Source organism: Falco biarmicus, chromosome Z (assembly GCF_023638135.1).
Source record: "Falco biarmicus isolate bFalBia1 chromosome Z, bFalBia1.pri, whole genome shotgun sequence".
NCBI classification, from domain to species: domain Eukaryota; kingdom Metazoa; phylum Chordata; class Aves; order Falconiformes; family Falconidae; genus Falco; species Falco biarmicus.
The window spans coordinates 16954262-16976443 of record NC_079311.1 but is presented as its reverse complement, the minus strand read 5'-3'; the positions used below and the strand labels follow the sequence as shown (position 1 = coordinate 16976443).

General features: G+C 44.2%; 2 protein-coding genes across 6 annotated transcripts; one reads left to right on the top strand and one right to left on the bottom strand.

The window, feature by feature from the left end:
* Positions 1–1040: 1040 nt before the first annotated feature.
* On the bottom strand, positions 1041–9387 carry DNAJA1 (DnaJ heat shock protein family (Hsp40) member A1). 2 transcript variants are annotated; one of them, XM_056324992.1, is made up of 8 exons: positions 9142–9387; positions 8819–8996; positions 7587–7691; positions 7262–7489; positions 5737–5851; positions 3752–3867; positions 3067–3167; positions 1041–2314 (listed from the first exon to the last, which is right to left on the bottom strand). In XM_056324992.1, the coding sequence occupies exons 1-8, from the start codon at positions 9271–9273 to the stop codon at positions 2096–2098; spliced, it is 1194 nt and encodes a 397-aa protein (XP_056180967.1). In that variant the 5' UTR covers positions 9274–9387; the 3' UTR covers positions 1041–2095. The 2 variants fall into 2 exon arrangements, with proteins under 2 accessions (XP_056180967.1, XP_056180968.1); XM_056324993.1 differs by lacking the exons at positions 8819–8996; positions 9142–9387 and adding an exon at positions 8313–8336.
* A 193-nt stretch (positions 9388–9580) lies between these two features.
* APTX (aprataxin) lies at positions 9581–22097 on the top strand. Of its 4 annotated transcripts, none has more exons than XM_056324111.1 (8): positions 9581–9721; positions 10864–11000; positions 11963–12009; positions 14467–14802; positions 17376–17435; positions 20248–20474; positions 21327–21430; positions 21734–22097. In XM_056324111.1, exons 2-8 carry the CDS (start codon positions 10871–10873, stop codon positions 21886–21888), a joined length of 1059 nt encoding a protein of 352 aa, XP_056180086.1. In that variant the 5' UTR covers positions 9581–9721; positions 10864–10870; the 3' UTR covers positions 21889–22097. The 4 variants fall into 4 exon arrangements, with proteins under 4 accessions (XP_056180086.1, XP_056180089.1, XP_056180088.1 ...); XM_056324114.1 differs by lacking the exon at positions 9581–9721 and adding an exon at positions 9772–9957; XM_056324113.1 differs by lacking the exon at positions 9581–9721 and adding an exon at positions 10014–10154.
* The last annotated feature ends 85 nt before the right edge of the window (positions 22098–22182 follow it).

Genomic DNA, 22182 nt, shown 5'->3' with positions numbered 1-22182 from the left:
TGATAAACTTGTCATGTTTCCTGATTCATTTGTAGTTAGCATCTTTCCCTGGGCTGTTCTGCCAAGGTTTCTGGAGGCTTTTAGTCAGCCTAGAAACTAGACCAGGCCCATCCTCTAGACCAGGCTGTGGCATCATCAAAGCATGAAGCAGAATTGGCCATCATAGTTGAGAGGAAGGTCAAGAACAGAAACATTACCTCAACTGTGCTGATGCAGTTGTGGGTGTGGTGACTGGCTATGGAATGTTTTTTTATGTAATACATAGACATCTGAAGCAAAACCAGGTCCTGTCACCATCCTCAAGGCACTGCACTGAGCTTGGTTTGCCCTAGCTGTTTTGGTCAGTGGTTAAGGGAAAACAAACACGTGCCTACTGAACTGAAAACAAATGGCATATTTTAGCTGTTTTGTCTCAAGACAGTTGTGCAGGAGTTTCAGCCATAGCCAGAGGTAGCATTACTTTGTTACTCCCCCTGGGTCAGGTAAACTGTGCTACTGACAAAGCAAAGGGTTCTGCTGGTCACTTTTCTACAGCTCACTGATGAGCTCAAACAGAATTTACAAACACACTTTGCCTACAGGTGAGATGATGGGGCAAAAAAAAAAAAGGGGGGGGGAAAATCACCATTCTGTACCTGAAAGAGAATTACATTTGAGGTAAAAAAAACCCCCAGTGGTACCATCTGTCTTTATAAAATGAAACCTAACACACCTGAAAGAGCTAGAGATGTTTTCTAAGGAGACTTTCCACTTTTTCCAGGTTAGAACATGTGTATTGTCACACAGCAGCTATTTCCAGGAAGAAAACCCAAGTTCTGTTTGTGACACTTTTGCTTCAAAACAGTATGAAAAGCATAAGCTCTGTTCCAAGCCAGGTGGTAGAACAAGACTAAACTAACACACTAGAGGTTAAATCTGGACCTGTCTTCTCAGCATATTTTCTGGAAGTTCTTTGCTAACATTTTTCTGTGAATAGCTGCCTAAAAAGAAGGGGGTGGTGTCTTTAAGCCAACATCTGGTCTAAGAAAAGAGGCAATGAACAATTTTGTAATTATATTGGAAATGCTTCATCTACAATAATTAGAACATTCATACAGCATTTTCAAGAGTCAGCTTAAAATAATGCACACAATATGTTAATTTCAGAACATTCTATATGCATCAATTGGTTGTATTCACTGTTTTTCTTCCTCTGCAGGTTCACATATGCCCACCAACAGGGCTGGTACTGCTTTCCATGACACACCACTGAGGGGTATCAGACTTCAGTAATCGAGGTGGAAATTAAGCTTCACACACCAGCAGGCTGACAGATTCCAAACCACATTCGATGAAGCCTGAAGGTTTTTACTCATGCACAGTAACAAAGGAAGCTCCTGCAGCAGCCAAGCAACACTGGCTCTATAGGCAGTATGGTGGCAGACAGCAGCCAAATAGCAGTCAGCGATGAACCAAAGCAAGCTTCACATCTAGCTCCAGGGTCAGGACTAAAGCTGGCAGAGGAAGGGACTATTTGACCTCAGGTGCAACAGCTTCAGAGAGCTTGTGGATCACATGACTTTAATGGGCCTGTGAAGATCGACCACATTCCTTGTCAGCCTCCTGTACCATGTGGTTGTATTAGAGCCAGCTCCTATTTAACAAACACCAGTAGAAGCCTGAAACATTAACATGTTATCCTAACTGGTACAAAACTTAACTATATCTTACCAAGAATTATAAGTACTTGTGCATACTTTGTTAACAGAGTATAAGATCTAGAATTCCTAAAAAGAGTATCACAGAATCTTAGTTTAAGCCTGGGCAATTGCACACATACAGGAATTACAAGGCTTGGAATTAAGGACAAGCAGGTAAGGAGTTTTCTTGACCAAGAGGCAGGGGTGAAGTGCAATCAAACTTCATTTGAGCTTGCATCCTGGAGCTTTATACAAATTGCAAAGTCAATTTAATTACTTTATTTCTTTATGCTTTTAGAAACAACTATGGCTGGATAGAACAACAAATAGCAGGAAGTGAGGGTGAACTGTTTGTAGTCCTTCACTCATCCACTAATGCATACAAAACAAGCTTCACAAGTTATTTACTGGCTCATTTACGATGTCTGACATTGAACACCACCTCTAGGGTGATGCTCGTCATCTTCATAGACTTCTCCATTATAGTGGTGTTTTCTTTTTTGAGATGGATCAAAGTCCACTAAATCCACTTGTTCCATTTCTTCCGTTTCTTCTATATCCTGCCTTGTAGGCAGAAGTTTTTCAAGTAAAGATAGCTTATCTGAGGACAGAAAACCACTCTCTGGGAAGTTCACCTGCAATCAACAAGAACTGGGGTTACTCAAGTCTGCCTGAATTGGCCCACTACAGGTCAAATACCTGCCAGGGTCAGCTTTATCATCACAGATTACGTAAACCCAGTGTTCTGAAGCTAAAACAACACCCTCCCCCTCCCCCCCCCCCCCGCCCTCCCAACACCCAAATCTGTCACTAAGCTATTTTTTAATGCCTGCAAGAAGTCAGCTACCAACTCTGGCAACTTCACCAAGTCTTATCCAACATTTATTCTGCCTCAGGCTTCCCTCTAAAATCACCCTAGAAGAGAAGTACAGGATATAACATTAGAGATAAACTCAGTCTCCTCTAAAACTGCAGCAGACAGAGCCTGCTGCCACAGGTCCCAGCATTAGCTTTTCTCCAGAGAGAAAATTACCATTTTCCAGCCTACACCTTTGCTCCAGCACAGGGCAAGTTACTAATCCATCCCTCCTACAGAAGGATGGAAACTGAAGAAAACTGCCAAGCAAATGGAAATTTACAAGTTATCTGAAGAAATTCTTCTGGTACTTAATGTACTTTCAGCACAGAATGCTCCAGAAGTTTTCCCTCTTCTTCTGAACTGTAATTCTGTTTGGTGGGCTACATGCTCTCACCATTGTCAAAAATAAATACTAAGCCAGGACACCAGATAATCTGTATCTCTTCTGGATTGAGGTAATGCTTAGAGGTTAAATTTTGTAGATACTCAGTGCTGAACTGTGCCATGGAAGTAAGTTGATCCACTTACCCTGAATTCTATGATCAGACGTCCTTTTTCATATGGTCTGCGATAAATTGGCATACCTTCATTCAACACACACTTAATAGCCCCATGCTTGACAACCTGGCCTAAATAAAAAATAAAAGCACAAACAAAGAACACCAAAAAGCACCAAACCAAAAACCAGAAGAGATCCATGCAGGCAACAGAAGCAGCTTTATTTTTAAGTCCCTTCAACATTTATGTGACCACCTACACTGTGGTTAGCCAGCTACACCAATAAGTAGTCTTAACAGGGGCTTACTGCCTGGTTAACTTCCAAGTAGGAAAGCAGGTTTCATGTTTACAGTAAGTTCTTGTAACCCTGTTATGCTTCCCAAAGGAAGCATACTTACAAATTTATTAAGTGCTCCATCAGTTCCAAGGCGGAAAAAGTGGTTTTCAGAGACCCATTGCCTTCAATTCTCATGAAGTATCCTCAGGATACAAGTATGTCCATGAGGTAAGGTCTGTTACTGTATCATGCAAAGAAAGTTACTGCTGACTGCTATCCAAAAATCCTGTTTTCTTTAAAGATTTGTACTGAAAAGATTAGGAAAGAAGGTTTGTACACATCCCTTGTACACCAAGGTGGGATGTTTCTGTTCCTTCAGGTTTCTGCTTACATTCAATGTATGCTTGGACTTCTACTAGAAAGCAAAATAAGACTTACCAGGATGGGAGGTAATTATAATAGTTCTATTATCCAGTGTTGTGATAGGCTTTTGAAAGCCACATAGTGCTTCAACCAGTTGAATATCCATAGACATAAGAAGGTCTTCATCTCGTCTAAGGCAGAACCAATCAAAAATAGTCACAGAGAGGAAGCAGCAGTGAAAGGATCATACCCAACTTCAGCATTTAACTTGGCAAGGGCAATAAAGCTGTAATTTTAATAGAAGCCCAGGCAATTAAAAGAATACTGAATATTCAGAGGCAGCACCTCAAGTCAGCAACTACAGCAATGACACTGATGCCCAGAGTTGTTATGATCAAGTCTAGCTATCCAGAGCCTAGAAGTGTTTACTGAAAAGAAGTAAATACAGTAAGGTTCACTTACATCCAGTTTCACTGCATTGCTCCTTCCCAATCTAGGAAAAAGTTCACTCAGCCTCCTAAACACTGCAACTGGGACAACCAAACCCTTTATGTAGGTTAATAGTTTAAGAACATCAGCTAGCTCTACATTATTCTATCACACTTGCTTTCTGAAGATCTGTTACTATGGAAGTTTGAACAGATGATGGCCACTCCGGGTTATGCCGGAAGTACCTTCTAGAAAGCACCAAGAAGCACCTGGAGGAGATAATGCCATTTTTTTAAATTGCCTATTCTGACTCCAGTATGGCAGTACTAGTGATACCCGTGTGCACTCCATGTTCAACGGGTACAAAACCCTCCAGACTATTCAAATAACTTCATGATTTCACTCATCCTGTTTTAAAGGTCTCTGGAAGGAGGCTTGCCTGAAAAGTTAATTTTAGACTCTGACAGAAGAGGAACATTCCGCTTGTTCCAGAGCATGACCTCAGCATAACCCCACAAGACCAGTAATATCAAGGATTATCTAAGGACACTAGAACTGAAGGTAGTGGGCAAAAGATGGACAAAAATAAGCCAGCAACAGGTAACCATACAAACAGTTTGGCTCAGATTGTCCCTTTGGCATAGCCTATTCAGTATCTGGTTTCACTAGAAGTTAAGAAAAAAAATAACCAGCTGAGTATGTTTATCTAAAGCAAACAGAAGTGATTCTTAACCTGTGAGCTCAGTGTTCTTTGGCACAGCATTCTGACACCACCGTCCAGAGCTCAGTACCATACATGACAATCAGGCAGACCACTTGCAGGTTTGCCAAGAACCTCTGGCTCACCATTCCTATTTACAAGTACAATGTCAGTGGCTGGTGTTGAGACAACTGCTTTCTCTAAATCCATTCATTCCATTACTACTGCTGTGAACAGCAGCAGTGAAGATACCAAGTGCAACACATTCTGCCAGATGACCAGCACTGCTTTTAATCAGACCAAAACATACTGGACAGACTCATTCCAGGAACAGTAACTCAAAACTAGGAGACTTGCAACACTAACTAGTACTGTCTGGTAACACTAAGTACTTTAGGTGTGGTCAATACCGCTTGAGTCACTTTTGCTTTCACAAGAAAGAACAGACAAGACTGATTACCCTGCCCAGTGCACTCAGGCAGGAAATGAAGCGAGGGAAACTACCTTTGGTCAGAGGGGTGCATGCTATATTCACCAAGTTTGTCGTAAGATCCCTGAGCAAAAGTGAACACACTAGAAGTCTTCTGTGTCTTGTGGGCAATGAACACATGTTAACTTTCTGAGCTAAATGATGGAATGCTATCCCAGAAAAATCAAGGAAATAATCACAAATATTGACATCTATTAAACAAAACCTCAGTGTTTCAAGAGCTCTTAAAATTCAAGATTTGTAAACTTAGCAACCATAACTGGTTTTGTTTGCTTTCCATCCCTTCCACTGCCAAGATTCACACATTATCTCAGCCACAGGTGATCTTTAGCCACATGATGCTATTCACTGATATCTCCAGTAGAAAAAAGGTGAGTGGTAACCAAGGAAGCACGTGGACAAGCATCTCATAAGTTAACACAACAGAATTACAGTTTTTACCTTGTAAATACAGAGTGGTCTTTTTGATCCAAGACAATAATTATATCCCCTGGCTCCAATCCTGGCTCTTGGTCCCCTTCACCATGGAAGGTTATTTTTTGACCATCCTTCATTCCTATCACAAAAAATAAACAAATATTTTTCACCGTTTTAAGTGAAACACAGCAATAAGAAATATTTTTATAGGCACAAGCTGGTACTGGGAGAGCTGGATCTTTAAATTAGAAGATCAGGGCCTTCCCTTGAAGCATTCCTCATTTTTTTTTTTAATCTACTCACATGTCCAACAGATTTTAATGGTGTCAACCTGAACTATGTCTCAAGATCATTAAGCTTCACTCACTGTAGTGCAAAACAGCCACCTGCCGAAATAAAGTTCTTAAGGGAAATATTATCAAAACAGCTTCTGTTAAATGCACAAGTACTAAAATGAAAACAAATTCAGAGTACATTTTGAGAGTAAGTGACCAATCAGCTTTGCCAGTTTTATAAATGTATGTGGCAGAGCTACTTACGAAACATGATCTCTGTACCTGCCAAGTGCAAGCAGCACTCTCCCTAGGACTGTAACTGCCACGTAAGAAACCCATTTTGCCCATACAAAGGTCTTTACCATGAATTGTAGCTGCCTCATGCTAGCTCAGTCTGTTTTTCTGTAAGGAAGGGAAAAGAAACTTTTTTGTGAATTCACTATTTCAAATGTCAGCAATATATCCCTACTAGTCCTTGTATTTAATGTTACTGTAGGATTTTTCCTGTTAAAAATCCAGGCATTGCACAAGGTGTGCTTACACATAACAAGAATTGCAGGTGATTATCAGGTGCAAGACTGTAGAAGCCACGTGCTTATCAGTTTGCTCCACCTTGCAAGCTCCACTACTCCAGAAGACTTCTCCCACCAACTTTTGAGCAGCCTCCTCAACAGAACTGCATTTGTCACTCAAGACTGTTGCATCCTCACATCACTGCAAGAGTTTGTGTAGAGTTCCATTTTGCCAAGCAAAGAGTACCTGCACTGAGCAGCACTGTCAGGGTTGCATAGCAAACAGAGTTCTAAGCATGAGGCTTAGCACTGTCTCTGCACCCTATTACTATAGCAGACCTGGTTCCCCTTCACACTGAAACACAGCAGAAGTGATCGGAGTCTGCAGGGTTTCCCCATTGGCAGGGAAAACTCTTTAGGCAAGCTTGGCCAGCAAGTGGTTGAGTTTTATTTTCATCATGCCAGCTACCTGATCAAGACTCATTTTTGAGCAATCTCCTAAGCACAACCTACTGCTTACAACGCAGCAACTTTCAGAATTCGTTCTTAGTTATGTACACAGGTATTAGAACATAGAAGTAATGAGACCTCCCTAAAACCAGGTTTCCTACTTTTTAAAGGCAGCAACAGGTGATTTTACCGTACGTACATTCAGCAGTGTTACACACCAAATCAACACTACGCATTTATTAAACCATCTGGTTTAGTGCTGCAAAGTCAGTATATCCAAGTTCAATACTTCATCTTAGTAAGACACCTCACCTTTGTCAATGTGAACTTCCAGTATCTTCTTCTCTCTTACAATTTTTCTGCCAGTGCAGCTCTTACACCGGTCCTTGGGGCTGATACGCTCCCCATGCCCCTGACACTCCATACACACAGACTGGATTTGTTGCACCATTCCTGGCCCGATCTGGTGAATTCTGATCTGCATGCCTGTTCCCCTGCAATTAGGACAGCATTCTACTGCACCTTTCTTACCACCACGACCTGAAGAGAATAAAAGTTGGAGATGGATGGTTATGTGCTGCCAGAAAAAAACCCACCCCACAAGCTTCAGAAGGAACTTGTGTTCAATTTCAGTTACCTTCACATTTGTCACAGATAACATTCTTCTGCAGTGCAAGTTTCCTCGTTGCACCGTTGTACATATCTTCTAAATTTACTGACAACTGATGGACTACATTTTTGCCTGTAAAAGAGAATGTGTATTTACTCAAGTTTGAAAGCTTTGTCTCCAAATAACAGTAAGCTTCCCACATCACTATGCTCAAGTCACAATAAACCAAGTCTATGAGCTTTAATGTAGCTTTATCTTGTTTTGCTGTTATCAGTCAATAGCACCTTCCTACCTGATGTCAAAACTGTTCTAATGGTCTTGTCAAGACTCTTCCATAAAAGCACAAAAAACAGCAAACAAAATGCACTGAACTATAGACATTTAAGTTTTATGATGCAGGAATTCAGTTTTAACAAAGTGACTGAGCATGTCTCCTAAAAGGAAGTGGGCAATGCTGTCTAGAATTAGCAAAACAATTTTTTCCTCTTAGGAGGGGACTTTCTAGAAACTGACCTGAGCAACTGAAGTTTTACACTTCAGAATGAATTAGAACTTCAGCTACTGCAGGCTTAATTTTGTGAAGGACACCAAGTTCTGGCTTAATAGAAACACTTTGATATAACACTAACATTTTGATGCAAATCCATTGTTCTTCCTTTGTCACCAGGTCTACATTAAGAAGTGACAGGGTCAGCACTACTCTTACCCAGTTTAATTAACACTAGAATCTTTCCCAGAGTGATTAATCTAGACCTTAATTTCTGAGCAGCATTTTAGTGCAGCTTCCACTCAATTCCACTGGACAGCACAGGAAAATGGGCTGAATTCGATTTGGCTATCTTCCTTAGATATAGTTACCTGCAATTAAAGACCAAATTCACATTTAGACACTACATAGGGTAGCCCAGTTCTAAAGTAATTTTAAGGTATGTCACTGCTCCATTTCCTATTCACCTTAATAGCAGCTAGGCTTACACTGAGCCAAAGGCTTGCGAGACTCAAAATCTGTTTAGCTATTAATATGAGACAATACACAGGAGACCAGACTACTGCCGTACAAACCAAACGCTGTCCCCTGCTTGTTTCAGGTATTAGGAGCTAAAGATAATGTTTCCTCCGACTTTGAGTCCAATCCCATAACTTCATTTTAGCGCTACTTGAACTCTTACACCTACAGCATTGTCCTCGGAGACTTTAATCCCGTCTACCACAGCGATCATGCTGCACAACCCAGGAAAGCGTCAGAAGATGCACGTTACCTCGTCTCTCTCTCTGCATCCTCCCGCCACCGCCAAAGAACATATCGAATATGTCCATAGGTGACCCGAAACCACCACCAGAGCCACCCTCCTTGATGGCCTGCTCGCCTCCTTTGTCATACAGGTCCCTCTTCTTCGGGTCTGACAGTACTTCGTAAGCTTGGGAAATCTGCTTGAACTGCGGGAGACATACAGCGTGCCTCAGACACCCGGGCCTGGAGACCCCAAGCAGCCCCCCAGCGCGCCCGCGGCTCGCCAGGCCCCTCCCGCCAGCCCCTCGCCCTCCCCGCCAGCGCGGCCCCGACCCCCGGCCCGCCGCCCACCTTCTCGCCCTCATTGGGGTTCTTGTCAGGGTGGTACTTGAGCGCCAGTTTTCGGTAGGCTTTCTTTAGCTCCTCGGCGGAGGCGTTGGGCTTCACGCCCAGCACATCGTAGTAGGTAGTCTCCTTCACCATGGCGGAGGGCGACCCCTGAGCACCGAGCGGTCCCGCACCCCGCGGCGGCGGCTGCCCGCCCAGCGCCGATGGCGACTTTTCTGGAAAGTTCCGAGCGGGTCCCGCATCCGGGCGCTTTTTGAGTCGGCAGCGCCCCGCCCCGGACATTACGCCCCCACCGTCCGCCTCGCCCCCGGAGAGCAGGCAGCCAATAGAGGCGAGGAGGCGGAGAGCAGTTGGCCAATCAGAGCCGCACCTCGGCGGCATAGCTCGCCCGCCTCCGCCCCTCCCGGCGTGCACCGGCAGAACACGGCAGTGCGCAGGCACAGGGTAGTGGGCGCTAGGCGGCGAGCGGCGTCCGCCTGTCAGGGACGTGTGTGTGCGGGACAGGCCCTACCCCCAGCAGCTCTCGCCCTAGCGCTGCCGGCGCGTGGCCGTTTCTGGCAGGGAGGCACCGAACTGCGGCCCGGTACGCGGCAGCACCTATCCCGCCGCCTTTCTAGCCCTGCTCCGCGCCCCCCCCCGCCGCGGGCCGGGTACCGCCGGGCCGGGGGTTACCGCGCAGGCCTGTCGGCGGTCCGGCTGGCCCCGCAAGGCGCGGGCTATAGGGCGCCTGCGCCGGGCCGCGCGGCGTGCCCGCCTGCTGGTCACACGGGGCCGCTCTGCAGCAGCTGATTGGCTGCGCCGCCCGGCGGCTGGCGCGCGGTAAGGGTGGGGGGCGGTGTTGCCACGGTGACGGGGCCCGGCTGCCCTTCTGGCCGGTGCCGCCGTGGGGGAGCGAGAGACGGGGGGGGCCGCGGGGGCTGCCCGGCGGCTGCGTGGTGCTGGTGCTCGTTCCTATGTGCCGGGCCCCCGCCCCGGTGGTAGGGCACCGGGGGTCAGCGGCGGCGCCCTGCGGCGAGGTGTGTCGGCCGCGGCGAGGGGGCCCGAGCCGGGCCGGGCAGGAGGTGCGGCCGGGGGGCCTGACCGCCCGTCGCGCCAATTGAGCGTGTGACGGTGCTGTGGTTCGCATAGAACGGAGGGTTGCTTCCCACCGGGACAGGTCCACCGCAAAGTCGGGAGGAGGAGCGCCTAGCGCCAAACACCAGGCAGGGGGGAGGCTGCGGGATCTTTGCTGCCCGGAGTCAAATTGGTTTAAACGTGAGGGCCCATTTTCGTATAATGGTCTGTCTGCAGACGGTCGCTGGATGTAGCTATCCCACTCTCTTGTCCTCTCTGTCTTCTACCGCTTTCTTTGTTTTGTAGGTAAGTTAATTTCCCAGATCAACTCTGATTCAGTGGGAAACAAATAACTTTTTTTGTGAGTAGGTTTTTCTGTCAGATGGAACTGCTGATCCAGTTTATTTTTTCCTATGTGATCTGTGGATGTGAGAATGTGTAGTGATGTAGAAGGAAGGAAAATAGGATTGCCCTTTCAACAGGAACTTGCTTTTAGGTTATGCTTGTATTAATACTGTGCCTTGCCTTCGATTTCATGAATGTGAGCCCGGTTAGCAGTAGTGACTTGGCTAATGAATGGGCTGTCAGCAGCATTCGTAGACCCTGTTCCCTAGGAGTGTGACCCATCAGGAAGCTGCATGTTAGTAACATACTGTTTGTTTTGCTGTATAGCACAGTGATGCGTGTGTGCTGGCTCGTGGGGAAAGAGAAATGCAGTCAGCGGCTGAAGCTGCCACACTTGGAAGCAGTGATAATTGGGCGTGGCCCAGAGACTGGGATAACGGATAAGAAGTGCTCACGGCAGCAAGGTAAAGTTTAGCTCAAATCCTGCTTTCTACATGCAGCAGCAACCAAACCTGTGAAGTATGTAAGATAAGCACTCATACATTACTTACTACATACTCGTAAGATAAACTCGTGTTTATCAAGAAACATCATTCTTTTGTTTGGCTAAATTACATGAAGATAATGGACCAGTGTTTTGGCTTAATTCATAAGCCTGCTTTGGGCAGGGTCTAAGTGAGACGTTGCAGTTTTTCCTTGAAATCTAAGCAGGCTTTCCTTAGGCTTGACTTCTGCACTCACCAGTTTATGGTCTCCTTTCTCTGCATGGTCCATAGTGTTTTTTGATTCTTGAAGTCATCAAGCTTTTTTTATAAGCACTTAACGGAGACTGCTGGGTCCTAAAAATCGGACAAGACACCTAATGACTGGAAGTTCACCTTCATAAATTAAGGCATTGAACCTTAACATGAGTCCTCAAGCCCACAGTCAGGTTCCACTGCTTGCACTCTTTGTGAATGGCACTTCATCTCCCTAGGCTTCCACTAACTGATTTTTAGTATCATTTGTTATTTTACAGATGTGCCGGGAGAATATATCAAAATATCTGTGATCTCTAAAATACTCCCCTTCACACCTTCCCTGCCTTTTCTGCCCTCTGACACAGTTCTGCTCCATGCCTTGTCACAGAGGGCTGGTGAGGATAGAAGGACATGTAGAAGACTTCCACAGATTTCGTCTTTATTCTGAAGTAGTTTTGCTGATCTGTGATATGAAACACTCAGGTGTGACTCTATGGGTTGGTTCTGTTTTACCTGTGGTCCTGGAAGCGGGATGAAGCAGAAGTGTTCTTTGCATCTGTTCACAGAGATCAGAGTCAGAAGGTAGCAGATCTTAAAATACAGGAGCGTTTTTTGCAAGGGTGGCTTGGCAGAGTTCTGGCCTTTTTTTTTACACTGTTTTGTGACACTTTGTTCTTTCTTTCCAGTTCAGTTAAAAGCAGACTGTAACAAGGGGTATGTCACAGTTAAGCAGGTATGTTTTTAAATGGGTGTATGGTATTTCTGTTACTTATGGGGCTGGTTAGTGTACTGAAGCTTCACAAATGTGGCAAAAGATGATTCTGATCGCCAGGTCTGAAGGGGCTGAAGCTGTTTCATGACCAAGGAGAGCAGAGCAAATGGACCTCAGAGGGAATCTGTCTGTCCTTTTTTCTTTTTTTTCGCGTGTACCTCAATGGAAAGACTATACTGTTCCTTCCAGATATCTTACCATCTCATCCAGACTTGCAGCATCAGGAAACACTGCTGTGAACCCTCAACCTGTTTTTCCAGGTGCTGCATTTGGGAGATTTTGGAGTTCTTTCTCTAAACTTGCTGATCTGCTTCCTGAGCCTTAAACTTCTAAAGCTGAGGCAGCCCTTCATTTAATGTCAAATTGATTCTTGTGTTAATGGGACTGGGCAGTTGTGGAAGGTTTTTGTTTTGGTGGCTGGTGGAGCCAAAGGTGTCATCATCTCTGGGAATGGATGGGATGTGAGACGGCACTGAAGGCATTCTCATGTTACTAACTGGATGGATGTAGGCCTGCTCTCATATACTTAGGAGGAGCAGTATCCCTGAGATAGTTCAAAGGAGAAGTTCTCTGACTTCAGGTGCTGAAGCATATATGTACACCTGCAGTATCGGCATGTGTGGACAACACATCAACATGTTCTGTCTACTGAGGAGTAATGTTTTCTGTCAAAACACCTCCGGAGCTCAGTAAGCACAGGGACCTCACCAGTATCTGCTGAATCCGGCAAAGATTTCTCAGACAGTTTTTCACAGAAGCCAGCCTTAGCCACAATTTGAATACCATGTTACTGGAATCTCAGGGTGGGCAATACTTTCTGGTGGCAAGTGCTAGTATGGTTTTGCTGCCTGCTCTAGAGTTGCTTGGCAGGTGATACGTCTGCAACATATCACGGGGTTCCAGTGATCAGTTGTTTGTCAAACATATCGGCCCGGCGGATGTGCAGTGTAGCTGACTTGAGTGAAACCATGGAACTGTAGACTGAAAAGATCCTGGCTGGAATCAGGCAGGTGCTTCATTGTAGTGAATACCAATTGGTGAGAGGCACAGTCCCATCTTGTGAAGCAGGCAGGTATCACAGTGACAAAGCTAAAGAAACATTCTGTGACAGCGTTTATCAGTCACAGGGAAGAGCTTGTTTCTTAAAGCTTGTTCCGTGCATAAACATTAAACAAAAGCATTTTGCTGAGGTTCAAGACTCCTAATTTCCCTAGGGTCGCCCTCCTGATCAGGCAAAATCCATCTATCAAGCAGTCACTGTAGGTTGCCCTCACCGCTTGTGTTATCAGTTATGTCTGAGACAGAGGAAAATTTATTGCTTTTCAGTTATCAGCTAAACTTCAGGTAACTTCTTGGACTTTAAAACACTGTTTTGAGGGGAAAATTATTTTAAGAGTTGCATAAAGCTGTAAACTGATGCAATGAGAGAAGCAGGTAAAAAATTCACCTTGCGGTCCTCATTTTCTGCTAGAACAGAATAATGGAGTTGGTTTTGTGGAAGTGTAAGATGCAAAGTGAAAATAAAAGCAGTGAAATACAGATAGGCTGGTATATACTTTGTATAAGCTGATATAGACAGAGAGGTTTAGCCTCTCTTGAAGGAACAGGCAAGTGTTGTCACTGTTTGAACAGTCTTCTGTGGCCTGGAGAAGGGTTATTGCATTTGGCTTGGGAAGGAAAAGACAGGAGCAAGTAGTGTACTCTTCTGGGGGCTCAGAGAGACTTTTTTCCTGATTTTTCTTTATTTTTTTAATTTTAATTTTTTTATTTTTGCCTACGCAGGAGGGAGTGTGTTGCAAGTGTTAGCAGTGGGCTACGCTTGGTGGGACAGTGGTTGTGAGCCTGAACTCCTTTCCCTCTTGAAATAAGCCAGAAGAGTATGCTTGCATATTTAAAGGCAGATTTGTGGGGCAGCAATTGGTAGAAACAGAAAACAGAATGTAGTAAAAAAAGAGAAAAAAGACAAAGTAAAATAATTTGAAAAAAGGAAACTTTCTGGGGATGATTGGACTGAAATAATTTGTTATCACTACTATTACTCTTCAGAAGTAATTGTTACTAAGGCCATTATTATTTAAACAGTTGTTTAGTAGGTTGTTAATTTTTTTGAGCAAAGTGCAGCATAGGTCTTGCTGTAACTGTAGCCAGCTGCTACAGAACTGTCAGGTCCTTATGACACCGTGTCCCTGAGGTTCATGTGCTGACAGCTGTGATTGCAGGACTGGGCCATAGGGAGTTGTCTCCAGCGCTGTACTTTCTTGATCCTTTAGAGTGGGTTGGTGTGGGGAGGGGGTTCAGTGAACACAAAACACATTTCCAGGATGGTGATATTCCATTACTCCATAAGAATGGAGTGGTAGTTGGCGATTCCAGTTATAACACCATTTACTATTTTTTTCCTCTTTTTCTCCCTACCAGATAGGTGTCAACCCAACTAGCGTTGATCTTGTGAATATTGGCAAGGACGGAGAGGTAAAAATCAAGCCAGGCCAAGTTCTGCATATTGTGAATAAACTTTACCCCTACACAGTGCAATTTGCTGAAGAGTCAGGGGAAACTGTTACAGAAGCAGAAGAGAAAATACAAACTGACAAGACATCATGCGAGGACTCCTGCGATGATGATGATGATGATGTGGAACTTGTGCCCAGAAAAACAATGAAGATGGAGGTAGTGGATACACAGGGGAGTTCTGCAAATCCCAAGCGAAGCAGTACTGGTGTATCTCCACATGAAGGAACTTCAAGCAAAAAGGCAAGTGTAAAGTTATTAGTACTTGAGGTGTTTGTCCTGGGGTTGTCTCCTCCATCAGGCTTTGGTCTGTTGCTTTTGTACTGCTGATGGGGAAGCGTCTCAGGTGAACACGAATCCTGGGAGTACTCAGAACATGTGAGCTGAGGTGCTCAGGCAAAGACTGCTCCTAACATCACCCAGGTCCTGAGAAAGTTACCTGGGACCCATTCTGACCTGAGCTGAGGGCGTTTGTGTGTGTGTGTGAAGGGGCTTGCTTGTATCCAGTGAGGATTTAATATCTCGTTCCTTCCTGTACTTTCTGTCAGAAGAACAGTCCATGTGAGGTCAGCTTAGCTTAGTGGAATCACACAAGGGATGCTGTGCTGGCTCTTGAGATGAAATCTGCAGTGTTACAAATACAGCAGTAGTTATCTAAAGGCTTATGCATAGAGAATGGAACAACTTGACCTTTTTTTTTCAGTTGCATTACATTTTTCTCCTGCTTTGGTAATTTCTTATGGTAGAACCATGTTTACATGAATGAATGTTACCAACCAAAATCTTTTGAAAGGGAGTTTTTAGCCCTGCTGATGTGGACAAAATAAAAGACTGCTTAGTGCATCTGGAGCTATAATAATGTGGTTGTTGGAGGAGAAGGCACAGAAACGAAGACCCTCAGGACAAAATTTCAGTCCCAGATTGTGCTGGATTGAACACTTTCTTCATTTGTGAACTCATGCTAGTTATATTAGGGCCAGAATTGTGGTGGTATAAACAGGGAGACCAAGACAATTCACACTGTCTCTGTTGGCAGTATAATAATGTTTGGTCATTTTCCTCTATAAGAATATGATGGACATCATCGCTGATTATCATGATAGAATCATAGAATGGTTTGGGTTGGAAGGGACCTTAAAGATCATCTAGTTCCAACCCTTCTGCTGTGGGCAGGGACATCTTCCACTAGGTCAAGTTGCTCAAAGCCCCATCCAGCTTGAACACTTCCAGGGATGGGGCATCCACAACTTCTCTGGGCAACCTGTTCCAGTCTCTTACCAGCCTCAGTGAAGAATTTATTTCTTCTATCTAATCTAAATCTACTGTCTTTCAGTTTAAAGCTATTACACCTTGTCCTGTCGCTACAGGCCCTACTAAAAAGTCTGTCCTCATCTTTCTATAAGACCACTTTAGATATTGGAAGGTTGTTACAATGTCTCCCTGGAGCCTTCTCCAGGCTGAACAACCCCAACTCTCTCAGCTTGTCTTCATAGGAGAGGGGCTTCAGCCCGCTGACCATCTTTGTGCCCCTCCTCTGGGCTTCTCCAGCAGGTCCGTGTCCCTCTTATGTTGAGGGAGAGCTGAACGCCATACTGCAGGTGGGAGTCTCACCAGAGCTGAGGAGAGGGGGAGAATAATTTCCCTTGACCTGGTGGCCACACTTTGATGCAGCCCAGGATTCAGTTGGCTTTCTGGGCTGCAAATGCACATTGTTGGGCCATGTTGACCTTTTTGTCCACCAGCTCCCCCAAGTCCTTTTCCTCAGGGTTGCTCTCAATCCATTCCCTGCTCAGCCTGTATTTGTACCAGGGGTTGCCTCAACCCATGAGCAGCACCTTGCACTTGGTCTTGTTGAACTTCATGAGGTTTGCATGGACCCACCTCTTGAGAAAGCCTGTCAAGGTCCCTCTGCGTGGCATCCCTTCCCTCCAGTGTGTTGACGGCACCACTCAGCTTGGTGATGTTGGCAAACTTGCTGAGGGTGTGCTCAGTTCCAGTGTCCATGTCACCAACAAAGATGTTGAACAGCACCAATCCCAGTACAGACCCCTGGGGAATGCCACTTGTCGCCACTCTCCACTTGGACATTGAACTGTTGACCACAACACTTTCAGTGTGACCATCCAGCCAATTCCTTACCCACCAGGCAGTCCACCTGTCAGATCCACGTCTCCCCAGTTTAGAGATGATGACTGTAAAGTGATCTGAACAGATAAAACATTATCTCTTTTGAAAAAAGTGCACTTGAGGCACCTTCTACTAGGTAACCAAGGTAAGAGATACCTGCTTGTGTTGTCTTGATGTTCCTGTGCCTATCTTGTTTTCTGTACAAGCCACTCCTTGCACAGTGTCAAAAAATAAGTACATCTAAGAGTAGGGCCACACACCACAACCACTTCTTTCTTTTGTGCACAGCAGCGTGTGATGGGACAGTTAATGGAGATCCCTGTACTTCCTTTGGTACTTCCTATCCATGAAGCAGAGGATGTTTTAGTAAAATAATCTGTCACCAATAGTAATGAAGAACTGTGCCATAACGTGTGTGCACATCATTAAATTCAAACAGATCTACAGCTGCCTGTTGTTAAATTTATAACATTTGAAAAACTTAACTTTGAACTTCAACAGTGTCTTGTTAAAAGTTTTCAAAAGTAGCTTTGTGGGGCAGTTGGAGTAGGTGTGTTGGCATTTATAGAAAGGAAATAATTTAGCTGTTATTTTACTGTTGTATACTAATGAAAGTACTTAACTGAATGCTTTAAAGCATAATTGGATCCTTAATTATTTTATAAATTATTTTTTCTTCTGTGCTTTAGGAACATTTAGGACACTGGAGTCAGGGTCTGAAGAGCTCCATGCAAGATCCAAAAATGCAGGTGAGAGCTGTACACTTGTATTTTACTGTAGTTTCTGTCTAACAAAGTTAAATGAGCCTTCTGTCTTCCTTCTGCAGTTTAATGATCTAATTGACCAGTGGAGTACTGCATAAGGGCGGAATTGTACTTGCATCTCTCTGCAGTAGCAGTAGTTTGTGAGTCTCGACTATACTGATCTTGCAGAATGTCATTATCTTTAGCTCTCTACACTGTCAAATTTGGCCAACAGATTTGGAAAAGCTTGTTGGAAGAGCAGGCGAGTGGTGCAGTTGCTTTGTTTCCTCAGGGAAACCAAATGAGATAGGGGTGTGGTTTGAAGCTGAGCAAGTAGGGGAGGTTCCTGTTTTCTGGTGCCAGCACTGCCTTGTTTCCAAGCATGGTGCTGTTTCCTGGTTTCCAGCGAACTCTTAAATGCAACATTTCTGTGTTAGCTGACAGGATATGACCCCTGGCTCCTCCCCACCCAGTTTCTCTGTGCCAGAGGTCTCCGGAGTGGTTTCATTTAACCTTCTGCAAATGCACCAGATGCACCTCCCTCCCTCTGCTTCCCTGTGGCTGCATAATGGCTTTACTTCATCTCTTTTTTTTGTTGTTGTCTGCTGCCTGTTTTCAGGGAGGTCAGACTTAAGATGCAGAAATCTGAGAAATGGCTTTTGTGGCTGCAGTGTATATGCACTTTCTTTTTACTGTATTCTGGGAGAGTCTTGAAAGAATCTTCCCTATCCATGTATAGAACCTACTTTCTTTTTAAGTTACAGTAAATAGATAAACTCCTTCTCAAAACCAAGCTTTTTAGCTCAACTCCAAAACAGGGAGAATGGTCTCCATCAATACTTCAGTCTGACAGAGTAAGGCCTTGAAGCTTGGGTGCATTTTAGGTAGGGGTTTGGTTGGCTGACTGCTGCATGGCGGTGTTAATGTCAGAGATGTGTTCTTCCCTTTGTACTTCTCAGCAAGAGTATGTGTTTAGGAGAATGGATATCGCAGACATCTGTGATGCTTGGTTCTTGAAATCATGGGAAATTTCAGTTGGAAAAAACCTTTGGAGGTTCACCCCATCTGACCACTTGCACTCAGGCTGACAACCCCAGACTTTGTCTGTTTGAGTTGAGATAATCTCCAAGAGCAAAGATCCCACAGCCTCACTGGGCCCCTTCAGGTGGTAATCACCCTCAGGCTGAAAATAATTTCCTTGGTAACTAATCAGAAGGTCCCTATTTCTTGACTGATTTTTATTTCGTGGGGTTTGGTTTTTGGTGGTGTTTTTTTTTTTTTTAAAAAAAATTCAAGTCTAAAGTGTTGAACTGCATAGAGTTGTAGGAGAACTGGTTGCCAATTCTCCTGGAACTGCCAGCAGTTTCAAATGAGGAATTTCAGTGTTACTATGGGGAGTGATAGAGCTATTGAAATACTTGCTTACTTTTTAAACATGACACTTAATCTTTATCCCTTAAATGGAATTTGATATAGCACTTACCAAGACAGTGCTTTCTTAACCCAAAAGAAAAAAAATATTTTAAAACTATTCTTTGAATGTTAGAACATAAATATCTGTCTATGACTTAGTGTTAGCTTTATTAGTTGTGGTTCTGAACTAAATACATAAACAATATATCTGTTGTCTTTCCTTTTTAATCAAGTATTAAATAAATTGCAATATTTCTTCTGAAAACACTTGATCCTGATTCCATTCCAACTGGCTGCATATGCAGACACTAATGCATGTCTATAAAAATACGACAGCAGCAACCAGTCTTGCTGCCGAAAGAAGGAGTCCTATGATTTTTGTGCTGATAAAATTTTAATCTTCCTTCCTGTAGAGCAGGACTGATCAGTTCTGCATATAAACATATGAGAATAATTAGCAAAGATGACAGACACATCATCCATCTCTCACTCATAGATGTGCTGCTAAGAGATCAGAGACACAGCACAGTTTCTGCTTCAGAACCTGACAAATTTTCACTGCCAGGGCAGGTTGCCCCCCCACCCCCCCCCCACCCCCTGTTGTCCATGTGTTTTGCTGCTGTTTCTCTTATCAGCTGCATCAAATTGTTGCAGAAGGCAAAAAAAAAAAACCAACAACAAAAAAACACCAAAAAAACCCAGGGGAAGTAGGGCATGATAGACAGGAATCTGTTTGCCTTTTTGTGGGTGATCTTACAAAGTAAGATAGCATGAACTGAAATAGCTTGGACTTGAAGGTTTTAATCTTTGTAATGCTGGCGGCAGTCTGCAGTGCTGAGGATGCTCTTTGTAGCACCTCTGAGATTTGTGTTGTGCTCCAGAACTCTGTGAAGGATGAGGCAGTCCAGTGCATTCCTAGGTGCTCTATATTGAGCACAGTGCCATGATTTTTGTTTCAGTGATCACAAAGCTTGAAGGTAGCCTGGTGGAAGTAGAGTTTCCTAGACCTCACTGGTATCTGAGTCCAGGTGATTTTTCCATCTGTAGCAATGGTTAACTTACTGCTATTACAAGAATAGAAACCTTTTTCCTTCAAGTATATGAAGAGGGGTGTGGAACATCTCTCCGTGGCTGCCTGGTGCATTGACAGGGGAGAGGGTACATATCCTGGACCAGCTTAGTTCCACCAGAAGCCTTACTTGAAGTGGAACGCTCTGCCTGCTTGATACTGCTCCCCATCTAAGTAATCTGTTCTGGCTCTTTTCCTGGCACTCCCAATTGCACTAGCAACACATACGTGGGATATGCACATGGGTAAGATCTCAAAATCCACTAAATGTAGTGCTTATAGGAATAATATATTTAACTTTTAATCACTAAATAATCTACTTACTTGTTTTGCAAGGTTTACAAAGATGAAAAGACTGTAGTCATCAAGGATAAATATCCCAAAGCACGTTACCACTGGCTTATCTTACCATGGGACCCCATTTCAAGCCTGAAGTCACTCACGAGGGACCACCTTGAACTCCTGGAACATATGCATACAGTTGGGCAGAAAATGATTGAACAGTGCCCTGCCAGAGAGAGTCTGGAGTTCAGACTGGGCTACCATGCTATACCCAGTATGAGGTAAGACTTAGATGAGTCATCTTGGGGGGAGCCTGCCCTGGTTATACAGATTTGGGGCTGAATCTGTAACGTGATCTGGCATTGCTGAAGAAGAACTAATCCTCCAGAACACTGCAAACAGTTTGGTCTCCAAGTCCTTTGGGTGCAGCTGTGTACTTGCTGTGTATGTGCTGATGAGCCACACAGGCATCTTGGGTCTGGTGGGAAATGCCTGTGGGATTCCCCTGGCAGAAGTCTGTCACTGGGGCTACTGTATGCCTGTGATTCAGTCCCAGCAAAAGAGACAGCACTGCCAATGCTAGTGCTAGGGCATCCCCCATCCCAGGGCACCAATCTGGGATCAGAGAGTGACTCTTAGGCCTATCAGGTCCTGCCAGATCCTGAGCAGGGATCTGAGTCTTGTGTGTAAGGCCAGCTCTTACAGCGTCCAGATGCCTGTGTGTATTGCAGTCTGTGTTCCCAAGTTGTTCAGTTCTTGAATGAAGCTTTGAGTCCCTGATCGAGTCCCATTCAGGTACTCTACAAAGTTTAAACCTTTGGTTTATTAAAACCCCTGTCTCTGCCTTTTTGGAAGGTAGCAGGGATTAGGCTGTAGTTAGGGGCCACTGGAATATGCAGGCTAGTGACCTTGGCTGTTTAAGTGACCTTGATGCTTGGCATGAGACAGTGCTTCCAGAACAGATCAGTTTTCTTCTGTCGCAGGACTATGAGTCAAACGTAAGGCAGACCCACAGTCCCAGCATCGGCTGGCAGTCCAGCCTTGCCTGAATTGTGTTTGCAATGGATACTACTGCAAAAAAACATCAAGCATTAACATTATTCTCTCTTATCTCCACAATATATTTGCTTCAGTCAGCTACATTTGCATGTAATCAGCCAGGATTTTGATTCTCCGGCCCTGAAAACCAAAAAGCACTGGAACAGTTTTACCACAGACTACTTCTTAAACTCTGAAGGTAATGATTAGAAAAGGTATTTCTTAACAGGTAATCCTGCTTGTGGGTTCTGGCTTTGGGCTTTTTTTCCAAACAAATGTGTAAGCTGTGAATTCTATTCTAGTAAGTGATAGGTTTTGTGTAATTTTAGATATTGGGGGAATAGCACTAAGTAGAAGTCAACGGAATTTTGTGACTGGTTTAAATTAGAATGCAGTGATGACATGCTGTGCATGCAAATCAGTGCACAGAGATTCTGCAGTGTCATGTGTTTCATGATGCCACATGGTCCCAGTACCTCTGATCTGTTTACTTTTTTTGCAGATGTGATAGAAATGGTAAGAAGCAAGGGAAAAGTGATGGTGAAAGATCATGCCTCTGAACTTCTCAAATTGCCCCTCAGATGCCACTGTTGCAAACAACAGCTGCCCACTATCCCACAGTTAAAGGAGCATCTCAGGAAACACTGGCCAAAATGACTTTGCAAAAAAACATCTTACAACCCATCTTCAGATTTCAAGGCTAAAACTAAGACCTGGAAATGCTAGTGGACATGTATGGTTTTTGTTAACTGGAATGACTATACTGTGGGAAAAAGTACCCTGGATGAGGCAGCATACTAACTTTGTAATAGCTTAGCCAAAAAACCCTTGTAACAACCCAACATAAAGTGACTTTCGAAATTCAAGGTGTGTTTGCAGCTTTGTGGTACAGCCACACTGATCTGTACGTGAACCAAACTCTGGAAGAAGTGTTTTGTTTGGGTGAAAGGA